This window comes from Hyaena hyaena, unplaced genomic scaffold (assembly GCF_003009895.1).
Source record: "Hyaena hyaena isolate Hyena2069 unplaced genomic scaffold, ASM300989v1 scaffold_134, whole genome shotgun sequence".
Lineage (NCBI taxonomy): Eukaryota > Metazoa > Chordata > Mammalia > Carnivora > Hyaenidae > Hyaena > Hyaena hyaena.
In genome coordinates, this window is record NW_024080766.1 from 927,218 (window position 1) to 939,805 (window position 12,588).

The 12,588-nt window shown below is 62.5% G+C and overlaps 1 protein-coding gene across 2 annotated transcripts in view; it reads right to left on the reverse strand.

Moving 5' to 3' along the window:
- CLPTM1L (CLPTM1 like) overlaps window positions 1-10,241 on the reverse strand; it is a 15,467-nt gene extending 5,226 nt beyond the window's left edge. Inside the window, exons 1-10 of one of the 2 annotated variants that reach the window (XM_039238034.1) lie at window positions 9,973-10,241; window positions 9,473-9,573; window positions 8,369-8,558; window positions 6,765-6,910; window positions 5,796-5,874; window positions 3,624-3,741; window positions 3,327-3,421; window positions 2,521-2,605; window positions 1,156-1,259; window positions 315-380 (exon numbers count right to left, since the gene is read on the reverse strand). In XM_039238034.1, coding sequence (XP_039093965.1) covers window positions 315-380; window positions 1,156-1,259; window positions 2,521-2,605; window positions 3,327-3,421; window positions 3,624-3,741; window positions 5,796-5,874; window positions 6,765-6,910; window positions 8,369-8,558; window positions 9,473-9,573; window positions 9,973-10,134 — 1,146 coding nt within the window. In that variant the 5' untranslated portion in view covers window positions 10,135-10,241. Of the gene's footprint in view, window positions 1-314; window positions 381-1,155; window positions 1,260-2,520; window positions 2,606-3,326; window positions 3,422-3,623; window positions 3,742-5,795; window positions 5,875-6,764; window positions 6,914-8,368; window positions 8,559-9,472; window positions 9,574-9,972 lie in introns of both variants that reach the window. The other variant, XM_039238033.1, reaches the window with a different exon arrangement.
- Window positions 10,242-12,588: the final 2,347 nt, after the last annotated feature.

Here is a 12,588-nt window from a genome sequence, read left to right on the forward strand (position 1 = left end):
ACAGAGCGTCCAGGGGTAGACAGGGGGTGGGGGGCACAGAGTGTCCCGGGGGTAGACGGGGGGTGGGGGGCACAGAGCGTCCGGGGGTAGACGGGGGGGTGCACAGAGAGTCCAGGGGGTAGACGGGGTGGGGACAGAGCGTCCAGGGGTAGACGGGGTGGGACAGAGCGTCCCAGGGGTAGACGGGGGGGGCACAGAGCGTCCAGGGGGTAGACAGGGGGTGGGGGGCACAGAGCTTCCAGGGGGTAGATGTGGGGGCACAGAGTACCCAGGGGGGGCAGACGACGGGCAGCCGTTACTGCGTACACGCCCACCTGTAACTGTGGTCTCAGGCCTCTCCAGACAACAGTCATCTTCAAGGCTTTTTTCACTTTCCACAGCTGACAGAAAGAACCAGAAACAGACTTTCAGGGCTCTGAGACCCAGGAGCCTCCGGAACTCACCACCGGGAGGTGACGGAACGTCAGCCCAGCCCCGGCTCGAGGGGCCCCACGGCCTCCATGCCCGTCTTCGAGCTCGGCTGCCCTCTGCACCACGGAACTGGCACTCGGCCTGGCTGCCGTCCTCCAGGCTGGGCCCCCTTCCCAGCTCACCCTGCCTGGCGCTCGGTTCACCCGCCCCTCGCCCCAGACTGTCACGGTGAGGCCCCTCGCCTCTTCCCCGAGTCCTGCCACCCCAGGTCTCCGAGGGACCCGCCTCCCCAAGCTGGGACGAACGCAGCACCACCCGGTGGGCGGGTCTCCAGGCTGTGACGGGTGGCTAGGGGGGGGGTCCCTGCCGGCGCCCCCGGCGGGCAGACCAAGCGCGGTCTCCGGCCCAACGGCCACACGCGCCAGTGCCCAGGGTGGACGGGCAGGGCGGGGGACTCCCGGCCCGCCAGCCCCGCCGCCGCCCCTCTGTCCCGGCCCCAAGTCGCCCGCCCCACGGACCCCTCTCCAGAGCCCCACTCGGCCAGGACTGCCACAGGGCACCGCGTCCCACGATGCTTCCAGACCCCAGGGGTGGCTGTGAGGAGCGAACGCTCTGACGCCAGCGACAAGCCCAACAGGCGTTCTGGAACCGCGGCAGCCGCTACGCCCTGCGCTGCCCGTGGCGGGGCCCCGTGCCCCCTGTGTTTCAGGGCCAGGTGTGGCCAAGGACGGCCACACGGCTCACCTCGATGGCGGCGCCGATGCCAGCGGGGACCAGCACCAGCAGGCTCGTCTGCTCGTCCAGCAGGAAGAGGAAGATGACCACCGTGCTGAAGCCGCGCCAGAGCACTGGGGACATGGGGGGGCGCTGAGGGGCCGGCCTCGCCCTGTCCAGCCCCGTCCCGCCACCCCCACGTGCACTCCCCCCACGCACGCCCCCCTGCCCGCCCCCCTCCCACACGCACACCCCACGTACACACTCCACACCTACACACCCTCATGTACACCCTCACTCTCCACATGTACACACCCCCACATGCACTCACCCCACACGTGTACACTCACCTCTACACCCGTGCACACTCACCTCATGTGCACATCCCCAGGTGCACACTCACCCCCCACACGTGCACACCCCACATGCACTCACCCCCATGCACACTCACCCCACACCTACACACCCTCTGTGCACTCACCCCCATACACGTGCGCACCCCACATGCACACTCACCCCACACCTACACACCCTCTGTGCACACTCACCCCCACACAAGTGCACACCCCCACAAGCACACACGAAGCTTCAAGGGTTTCACTCCCTCCATCCACTAAACCAGACAGGTGTGTGTGGCCGTGCCCATGTTCTAGAGACCGTGGAGGCTGCAGCACAGCACGCAGGGTCCCCTCAGCTACAGAAACGTGTACACAGGCGTGTGTGCAAACACACCAACACAGGGAGAGACAGGTTCCTGGTGGGGATTAGGACCAGCTTCCTTGCACTCTCCCCCGTACCTGTTTCTATTCGAACTCCGTGATAAACTCACGGTCTAAATACCGAACCTTCTCTGTGGAGACTGAACTTTACAAAATGCTACGACTGACTGATAACGTGCAGCCTCCTGAGCGCCTCTCCCAGGGCAGGAGCGGTGGTGCCAACCCCCGCGGGCGCCTGCCGGAGGGACGCCCAGCTGCCCTCTGTGCACGGATGGGGACCCAAGAGCCCCGCGCACGGCCACCTGCTCCCGGGGAAGGGCCGGAGGACTCGGCAGGGGCCCTGCCCACCCCCCATCCCCCCGAGACCACCAGAGGACAGAAGGATGTGAGCCACGGCTGACATCGGGGGCCACCCCGGCAGCCCACACCATCCCTGGGCACGTCATTTCTGTGGGAGGAAGAGAAAGGCCTCTTGGGACGCCCAGGTCTCCCGTCGGGCACTGGCACGTGGCCTCGGGCCCACAGGACGCTCTCCGTAACCCCCCGAGTCCGCGCCAGTGCCGCTCCCGCGAGGGCAGAGACACCGCAGACGCCAAGCTCCAAAACCCATCCCAGCCTGTCCCCGCCAACAGGACGCGGCGCCCGGGGAGCAGCCGACGCTCCCGAGGGCCCCTACCTGCCTTGGTGGACGTCCCGATCATGCTCTTCTTCTTCTTCCAGAAGCTGATGTCGTTTTTAAAGGCCAGGAAGTCAAACAGAAGCTGGAAAGAGAAGAGGACGGTAACGTCCGGCTTGCGTCGCTCCTACGGCCGGTCTTCGCTGGGCGCGAGCACAGGTGTGCACGGGACCCGCGTGGCAGGGACGTGGCCGGGGGGACGCCACACGCCCCGCCACGGAAACCCGGGGTCTCGGGCCCCACCCAGCGTGCCGGAACCACAGGGCACCTGATGGCGGTCCCGGGCCACACACCCCTGCTGCTGCGCCGGGGGCTGTTGGCTCTGACCTGGCGCACAGGTTGCGCACACAGGTTCATTCTCAGATCCTGCCCCTTTTAAAAAACCACTTTTTCCCAGCAGGATTTTGGGAAGTTTAGCCAGGCTGGCGGCCAATCTCCAGGCACTGGGGACCGGCTGCCACAGGGTGCCCACCCCTGCCCACGTGATGTCCGTGGCTGCCACGTGGGGCACAGCTTTCCTCCACCAGCTCTAAGACTCCACGTTCAAAAACGGGTTCTACGTAAGGGCTGTGTTTTTTACTGTTACAACCATGCACTAGAATTATGACCACTCCCCTAGCTCACAGGTTTTGGATTTCTCTTCAAAACGGCCTCCAAGACGAGCAGACAAACCCCAAGTACTTACGGCAGTCAGCGTCCGAGGTGCAGACACCCACCCAAGCTGGGAGAGGGGACCCCTGCATGGCGCCCACAGTCTCACGTCTGCCGTGCCCGCCACGCAAAGCCCCTGCCCAGTGCCCACTCACGTGAAACGCAGCGACAAAGAAGGTCAGCGCTAAGAAATACAAGTTGGTGTCGACGAAAATGCCTTTCACTTCATCAGCGTCTTTCTCTGAAAACCCTGAGAGGAAACGGCAACGGTGCGGGGTGAGCGAGGCCAGCGGCACCGAGCGCCAGGCCCGCGCCTCACGCTCACGGCCACAGACGAGGACGGCTCCCAGCTCCGCGCAGACACCCGACGCTCTGACGGGAGCCGTGGCCGAGGGCACCAGCGGGAGGTGCCGAGGTCCCGGACGGAAGTGCAGGTCGGCCCGTGGCCTCACCGAACTGCTGCAGGGAGTACACGGCGTCCTGCATGTGGATCCAGAAGCGCAGCCTCCCCAGCGAGATCTTGTCGTAGGACACGGTGAGGGGCAGCTCGGTGGTGGAGCGGTTTATGACCTGGCGGGAGGCACGGAAGGCAGGGCAGTGAGGCCGCCGCCCGCCCCGCCCCGCCCCGCCGCCAGGCGCACGGCCCCCGGCTCACCCACGACGCGGGCTCCCCACCGGCCACGGCCCCGCGTGCCGGAGGTGGACGTGCACACCCGGGCCCACTGGACTCCGGCTGTTCTACGGCCTGGGAGGCGGGGCCTCCACCTCCCTGCACTCGCTCTCCTGCTGGGCTCAAAGCCTTTCTGAACAACGCGTCCCCTTCTTCTCTGCCACTGAACCCTGTGCGTCCCGAAGCCCCAGGTGGGCCGGGCCCTGCGCCCCCACCTCTGGGCACGAGCGGCACCAGGATGCGCCACTGGCTCTTGTAGAACGAGCTGGGCACAGGCCTGACGGAGCCTCCAAACCTCTCCGTGGAGCATGGGAACCGGTGGGTGGGCTGCGTGCTCCTGGAGAGATCGCCCACCCAGGGGACCACGGAAGGCCTCGGGAAGATGCGACATTGACCTAGGTGTGCATGGAGGCAAGGGGCCGCTGTAAGGGGCGGGGCCGCCTCCGGAAGCAGTGCAGTCACAGGGTCTGGTGGCACACGCCGGCTACAGCGGCCTTCCACTCCTCCAGGGGCCTGGCAAGTCCACGGGCACCAGGCGCCATACCACGTGAACATGGTGCCGGCCGATTCCACCCACCGGAGCACACTCAAAAGACCCTTCTGGGTGAGCACAGACGTGGCCGTGGCCAGCCCAGCAACAGGAGCGGGACACCCCGCACCAAGGCAGGACACGCGTCCCAGGGCCGGGCCCACCCACGCAGGTGCCACTGTCTGAGCCCCAGCAAGTCGACTGCTCCCCGAAGGTGATGTTCCTTCCAGAACACAGCCCTGATCGAGACAAAGCACCAACGTCACAAGGACGACGTAGAAAACACCAGTGGCCCGTGAGCACATTTCCGTGTCTGAATGGCAGCGTCACGTCAGAAAGCCACTAAATCCACAAGATGAGAGCAGAGGCGGCCTGCACACACAGCCCTGGGGCCCAGCCTCCAGCCTCTCTCACCCCTGTCCGAACCGCGGCAGCCCCGGGGCCCCAGAGCACTGACCGTGAGCTTCGGCAGAACCGGCCTGGCCCCAGGTCTGCACACAGCACGAGGGATGACGACGGCCTTCCTGGGGCCAACGAGCCCCGTAGGTCCGGGAGCCCCTCCCCCCGCCCCCCAGCCCAAGGGAAGCACAGGACGCCGCGTGGTAGGGACCCCGTGGGGCCTCGGCGGACGGCAGTTCAGCGTGACGGTCATTTCTGAGCTCCCTGGCCAGCAGGAGGCGGCAGAGCTGGAGGGCGCACGAGGCTGGGCCCAGGGCTAGGCGCCCCCTGCCCTGCTCACTGCCGTGCGCCCCCGAGCGGCCCTCCGTGCCCCCGCTGTCTCGTCTGTGAGCAAGGGGCAAGGACTCCAGCGCGTGGTAAACGCCCGCACCCTGTGACGGTGGCCAGGAGTCACAGAGGGCGACCGTCCAGCTCGTGCCACCGCTCCACAGGCTGTGGGGCAGGACCCCGGACGTTTGTGACAGGCTCAGCACGGTGCCTGGAGCGCCCTACGCAATCCTCCACGCCGACGGTCACTGCCTGGAAGTCAGCCTTCCTGCACTGGCCCTCCAACCCACCCTGCAGGGCAGGTGCAAGCTCCCCTCTCCTCCCATGCTCAGCCCCGCCCAGGGCCACCCCGGGGGGACTCCCGGCTCCACGACGTGGTGACACTGTGCGGGGCCAGCTCTAAAGGGAGCAGTTTGCTCAATGCCCACTCTGAGCCTGTCTGCGCCTTTGAGCCAGACAACTAGGGCTCCGTGGAACGAAGCTCAGGAACTGTCTGAACAACACTGGGCTCTCCCCTGAGCTCTGTGCGCTCGCCATCCAAGCACTCAGCACAGAACCTTTCTAGAGCCTTCCACCACGGACGGCACAGGGGCTCAGGAAGGGAGTCAGAGGCAAGCCCGGAGCATGACCCTGCCCAGTCAGAAAGATGCAGACGAGCTGTGCCCACAGGCCGCAGCAGCCCGGAGGAGTCGCGCTTACCATGAGGTCCTTCACCCGGTTGCTGAGCTGGTCGATGAACAGGATGGGGAGGTAGTGCACGGTCTTCCCGAGCTGGACCCTGCGGGCCAAAGTCACCGTGAGGACGCTCACCGTTAGAGGGGCCAGACGCAGCTGAGAAGCCTGACGTAGCTGAGAGAAATCCCGTCCACGACCCCAGCCGCCTCTGGACACACGCGCGGCCCCAGGACGCACCTCCCCTGCAGAGGCAGAGGGCTCTGGCCAGCGGCTCTTCCCTGAAGTCACAGCCGTGGGATGGAAACCCCAGAAGCCAGACCGGACCTCCATCCAGGCCGCAGAAGAGTGACAGGCCCGTCTGTGCCCCGACGCAGGGTGGTCAGGGACGCAGAGTGAGAATGAAAGCAAAATCCCACCTGCCTGCCACACTTTGGAGGCGGTGGGGGCCAGAGAACAAGAGTGGGGTGCTTTCTATGACCCTTAGTACCTTTCATGTTTCTAATTACGTGACTGTTCTACACACTCAAAAATAACATTTAAATATTAAAAAAAAACAAACCCTCATGATGATAGCATGGTTACCATGGATACACGAAGGAAAACAAATCTCATCCAGCCATCTTTAGGGGCTGCGTGATGGTCGGTAATAGATGCTAATTTAACAGTGGGCTCCCCCAAAACACAGGGTAGTCTAAATTGGTCACACAATTTTAATACTTATGTTTAACGAGCAATCCCTACGTAACTATCTAAGGACTAATTTTAAAGTTAACGTAAACAACTCAAGTTAAAATAAAATACAGGGTCCTGACAGCGGCAATCAGTATGCAGACAGGCACAAGTCGCCGGGGGTGCAGCATGACACGGTCACATGCCCTGGTGGCAGTCTCCATCGGCAAGACCTCGGGAGCGGAGGGACAAGGTTCAGCGGTGCTCCAGGCACCCTGGAGAGGATCCCCGTTTCTGGATCCTGGTGAGCCGTGTGGCACTTACATCTTCATGTACCGATGCACGTCGGCGGGCAGGGAGGCCCCGTCAAAGACGAAATCGTCCACCATCACGTTTAGTGTCAATCTTGGTCTCCAGTGAGAAACGGGCTCGTCCAGGGCACTTGGTGGCTTCTTCTCCGCCTCTATCTGCTGCTAAAGGAAAGGAGCGGCTCAACGGGAGAAGCCCGGTGCTGGGGGCAGGGACTGGGTGAACCAACAGGCACCAACAGGAAGCACAGCCAGGAAGCAGAGCCCGCAGCGTGGGGGACCACGCCTGGCGGCTCCCCAAGGGCACCGTGCACTTCCTCCTCTCAACACGAGCCAAGGGCTGTCATTTAGGTCCCCAGCCTGAGCAGGGCTGCTGAGATGGGGTCCCAGGGCACCTGCAGGAGGTGCACGCAATCGGAGCTCACAGCCCCTGCGGCTGGCCACAAGACTGAGGACACTCCCCCTGACCCAGGCCCGTCACGTCGTCTGCAAGGCTGGGGTCAAGGCCGGGGTCAGGGTTATGGAGACTCTATTCCGCAAAGAAGCCATGACTGCCAGGAAGATCTTCCAGATCTAACTGACAAATTCTACACTGCAGGTTTGTCTCGTGTGTCTTCCACCTAAAAGGTAAAATTTAGCTCTGGCAGATTATGTTAAGAATGTTTTTTTAGGTGATACTAACGGCCAGCGTTCATCTGACATCTGTAAGTTCCAGAGATCACTTCGCACGCCTAACACTTGCCACCTCACTGACTCCCCAGGAAGGTCACGAGAGGTGGGGCCATACAGTCCCCCCAAGAAAAAGGAGCTGAGGGATCTTTCCAAGGAGACGCAGCACGGGGCAGCCTCAGATCATTCCTATCTGTAAACGAGCTCACCTTCTATTCCACTGAACCAGAGACCAGAGTCCCTCTGCGTCACCCACAGCCCCATCAATAACCCCTCAAGCCAGCTCCGCGTTTCTTGCACACACAGCTTTGTACACAGTACGAGACAGGCGTGCGTCGTGCAAGAGCCTCTCCCGTAATCGCGAATGAAACGCCATCCCGCCCCACACACAGGGCAGAGCCTCCCGGCTGTAAGCAAAGCCTGAGGCCGGCTCTGCAGAAGGGAAGCCCGCAGCCCTCGATGGGGGGCCCATGTACTCCCTGAGGGCTGAGAAGGAATCGCGTTACTTAAATTCCACATCGCTGACTTGGCATAAAACTTGTCTGCAGGGGCGCCTGGGGGGCTCAGTCGGTTAAGCGTCTGACTTCGACTCAGGTCATGATCTCACGGTTAGTGGGTTCGAGCCCTATATTGGGCTCTGTGCTGACAGCTCGGGGCCTGGAGCCTGTTTCGGATTCTGTGTCTCTCTCTGACCCTCCCCTGCTCACACTCTCTCTCTCTCAAAAATAAATAAAATATTTAAAAAACATTAAAAAAACCCCAACTTGTCTGCAAATCATGGGAAGCAATCTAGCTGAAAGACAGATGCACCTGTCCATACACCAGACTGTGTCCCTTCCCAACGGTCACCCCGGTCCCCGGCAGAAGCTGCACGTGCGGAAACACGCTGGGCACGAACTTCAAGGGACAGTACAGGCTCCACTAGGCCAGTGACCTACTGGACACGCTCACCTGCGTCGTGGACTCTCCCGTGAGCAGGTTGACCTCCTCCGGTTTGGGGACCATGTAGGTGGTCAGAGGGCTCACCAGGTGCACCTGCTTCCCGTCATGCCACGGCAGAACGCCCGCATGATGGAGAAAGATGTACGCGTACAACGTCCCGTTGTTCCGAGTTTTCTTTGGTACAGAAACGTTCACTGTCCTAAAACACAAGAAATGACCGTTTTACGCCAAGTGCACATTAGGTTCTTTGGACACACACAGCACAGCTTACCCAAGTGTCTTTATAAATTTCACGGTTTCAAGCTAATTTTAGCTCAGCCGTACTGAAAATGCAACCCACCTGCTAAGACTTTACTGAAATCCACACCGTGTTCTAAAACCACGGGCAGTTATGTGTGAACCCCAAACGTTCCTGCATTTCCTGCCTCCGTTTCAGGGCGCTCAGGGAAGGCAGGAACCCGCCTTGGTCACGGGGCTAATGTGGCCAGGCAGGCAGTGGCTGACCCCAACCTCACACGTGTCCCCTGCCTGCCACGGCTCTTGGACTGGGCGGGCTGGCTGGCCAGAGGACGTCACCCGGCGCATCGCACGTTCCGGTTACTCTTGTCGGAAATCTCCCAGACAACACACAGGAAGTACGGAGACCCCAGGCAAGCAAGTTGCTTTCTTGGCCTGCACTCACTGAAACCTTACAAACTAGAGCCACGTAGCAAGTATGACTTCACTCTGTGTGTCTGAGCGTTTACATCACTTCGCTGATCTAACTAAGCTCCTTCAGCCAGGAAGAGACAAGCTGTCTGCCGTGGGAAACGAGGGAGCTCTGCTCTCCGGGCCCCCAACACGTCTCCTCCTCTGCAAAGGCTCACGGCTGCTGTGCACCCCGCCACCACTGGATACCGTAAGCTACTTTCTAAGTGACAAATGCATCAGCTGCTACTTTCACGCAGAGTAAACCCTGGATTGTTTACGTGCCATACAGGAGAGCAGTTAAAATCTGCCCCCACCCACGAGACAGAAGGCAGCAGTGCTTCTCCACACTAACCTCGTCACACAGCCCGTCCACAGCCTAAACGTTCCCAGCACTATCGCTGGCAGGCCGTCCCACAATCATACCTTTCAAATTTTGACTCCACGTCAAAGTCTTCCACATTCAAGACCAGATCCACGTTGTTTTCAGCACCAAGGTTGGACCGTGTGGTGGTGTACACGCTGAGCTGGAAAGGGGGCGTCAAAAAAGTTAGCACGGCGAGGCCCCCGTCCCCACCCCCACCCCCCAGCAGACAATATGCATCCAAATGCCACACCCGGGTTGGCAATCTGACCAGCTACCAAGTGGGAAAAGGTTTCATTTTCGCTCCCGCTGCGCCAGGACGGGGTCCGCCGTGTCCACCTCAAACAAAGTACTGAGGTGTGCAGCTGGGCAGAACAGGGCAGGGACCCGGGCGCGTTCAAGGAAGGTAAGGAGAGGTAAGGAAGGGGGCAAAGCCCCGAGCCCTCCCGGAGCCACCCTGCACCGCGACCTGGAGGCTGTGGGGCTGGAGGGCTGTCCTGGACGCCGCTCGGTAAGAAGGGGCCCCAGCCTGGCCCCCGCTCCCCACCTCCCCGGCGCTCACCTGCAGCTTGGGCCTCCGCGCCAGGTAGGGCTGGATGCAGTTGCCGTCGCTGGCGCACGGCCGGGTGTAGACGATACCGTACATGACCCAGCAGGTGTGCACCACGTACACCACGAACACGCCCACGACCAGGCTGGTGAAGGAGCTGCGGCCGCTCCACATGGCGCCGCCGCCACCCGGGCCGAGCGCGGCGCCCACCCGGGCCCTGCCCGACTCGCAGCCGCGGGCCCCGCCGCCTGCTCAGCGCGCCGCCGGCCGCTGCGGCCGCCGCCGCTCACGGGAAGGCCGCCGCGCGCCGCCGCCACCGCCGCGGGGGAACGAACGCGCCGCGCGCCGCGGGCCGCCGGCCGCCCCGCATGCTCCCGCCGCCCTACGACCGACCTGTCGCCGCGGGATTCGCGGCCCCGCGGCCGCTTCCGGGTCCCGTGCCGCCCGCCGGAAGTGGGCGCGCCGCTCGGCCCCCTGGGAAACGCAGTCCGGGCAGCCCCGCTCACGCACGCACGCTCGCGGCAGGGGCGCGGCGCCCGCTGGTGACGTCTCCGACCGCGTCGTTCTCCCGGCGTGCCTCGCGGGTTCCGGGCGCTTGGTCTCGGGCTTGTCCCGGGCGGAGTGGTCGCGGGGGGAGGGGGACGGGGGGCGGGGTGGTGAGGGGTCGGCAGGGGGCGCCAGGCCGAGGGCGGAGGGGGCGGGGCGCGGCGCGCAGCTGCGAGGCGGTCGGGGGCAGGGGACGAAGGCGGCTCGGGAGGGGGGCGGGGCGCCGTCACCTTGGGGTCGCGGGGCGTCCGAGGCGCTGCCCCGCGTCCGCTGGACCGCAGCCCCCGCCGTGCGGAACGCGCTGTCCCCAGGCCGCCGGCCCGGCAGTGGGTGAAGTGTTGACGTTTGAGGAAGCTGGTTGGAGGCGACACAGAGATTGTGTGCTGTTCTTTAAGTCCTTTCTCTCTGCAGTTACGTCAAAATAAAAAAAAAAAAAGATCAATAGACCCACGAAGATTAGAGACCTGATTTCATGTTGTTGTTTCAGTAGGAACCTCTTGGGGGGGGGTGCGACTTTGAAGAAAACACAAAATTCCTGGAATAAAAGGGTCTCCGCGCAGAGGAGCGCTGCCCCGAGGGGCTGGGGAGCCGCCTTCCCCTAGGAGCGTCCCTGCCCGCAGCGGGGGCCGCTCAGCCCGAGGCCCTTGTCCCAGCTCCGGGTTCGGGGGCGCTGGGAGCCTTCGGGGAGGGGGCGGGGTGGGGGGACAGCTGTCCTGCTTCGCCCGCGAGCCCTTCGTGCTTCCGTCCGAGGTGGCAGAGCTCCCCGTGCCCGCTGGCCAGCTCTCTGCGGGGCCTTATGTTCCGGTCTGGTACCGTCAGACACGTGCTGGGCGCTTCGAGAAATGGAGGCTGGTGTTAACGGTTGTCAGAGGAGGAGCAAACTGCTCGGGGTGGAGGCCCCCGCGGGAATTCACAGAGTGGTAGGTTCGCTGTGGATGGGGCTTGATGCAGAGACGGAGGCCTTCCGGGAGGAAGGCACCAAGGCTGAGTGCAGGGGAGGCTCTGGGCCCCACTCCTGGGATCTGGGCCAGAGATTTGGGGGCCTCTAGGGACTTTTCCCTGCTCCTTACACCCTAATCCGCTCATTCTCCCTTCATGGCTCTGCTGGCTCAACCGTTAGAATGGTGTCACGGCCGTCCCCACCCTTCCCTGTCCGGTGTGTCTTCTGCGCCAGCAAGCCTGCCTCCTCTTGCGCTGAGTGCAAAATCCACCCTCCTTGGCAGGCTTACCAGCCCTCTGCAACATGGCCATGCCAAGGTCACAGAGCCACCTTTACCCCTGAGCCGCCACACCCGTGCGAGGAGCCCCTGCAGAGCCAGGCTGCTCCACACCCCGCACCTCTGGTCTGTGCGGTGTGGGAAGGATCGCCCCGTCTCGGGGAACAAAGACCGACTCCAGCTGTGTAAGCACAGGAGGGGATCGGCAGGTCGCCAGGGATGGGGGGTCTCCTGGACTCCGAAGGCCAGGATGCAGCCAGGCCTCAGGAAGGGGCTGCAAAGCCCCAAGGACTCTGAGGTGCGCATCCCTTTCTGTCGAAGACCCGCTCCGGCCGGGTCCAGGGGTCCCTGAAGGATGGACGGTGTCGGCGAGGGAGGGGGGAGAGAGGCCCGAGAGTCTTTCTGGTCACCAGACAGACATCTCCGCTCTGACTGAGGCTCAACTTTATTTTATAATTAAGTGTTTGGGGGATGGCACAGAAGTGGCATTTGCCTTAGACAATGATTTCTGATAACAAACTTCTTTGATATGTAAGAATTTCCCAGAACATAGATTTGTAGAAGACTCCTGCATAACCTTTATCAATAGTGATTGAGGTAGGTGATTTAGATGCTTAGCCTATGGGGAAGGAAGGCATCTTTAGCACACCAGACAATGGTTTTAGCATGAAAGGGTGAAGTTACTTCTCAGAGAGCAGGAGTCAAACAGGTCTTTCAGGAAACACCTCTGCTCCCATAATCACAAAAGAAGAAGTTCCTCAATAGGTTCCTTCACAGGGAGAAATCAGCATATTCAAGGCCAGAAAATGCTCCAAGCAGAAACAAGTGGGCGGGGGTGGATGTCTGCCCTTAACTCTAAATTAGG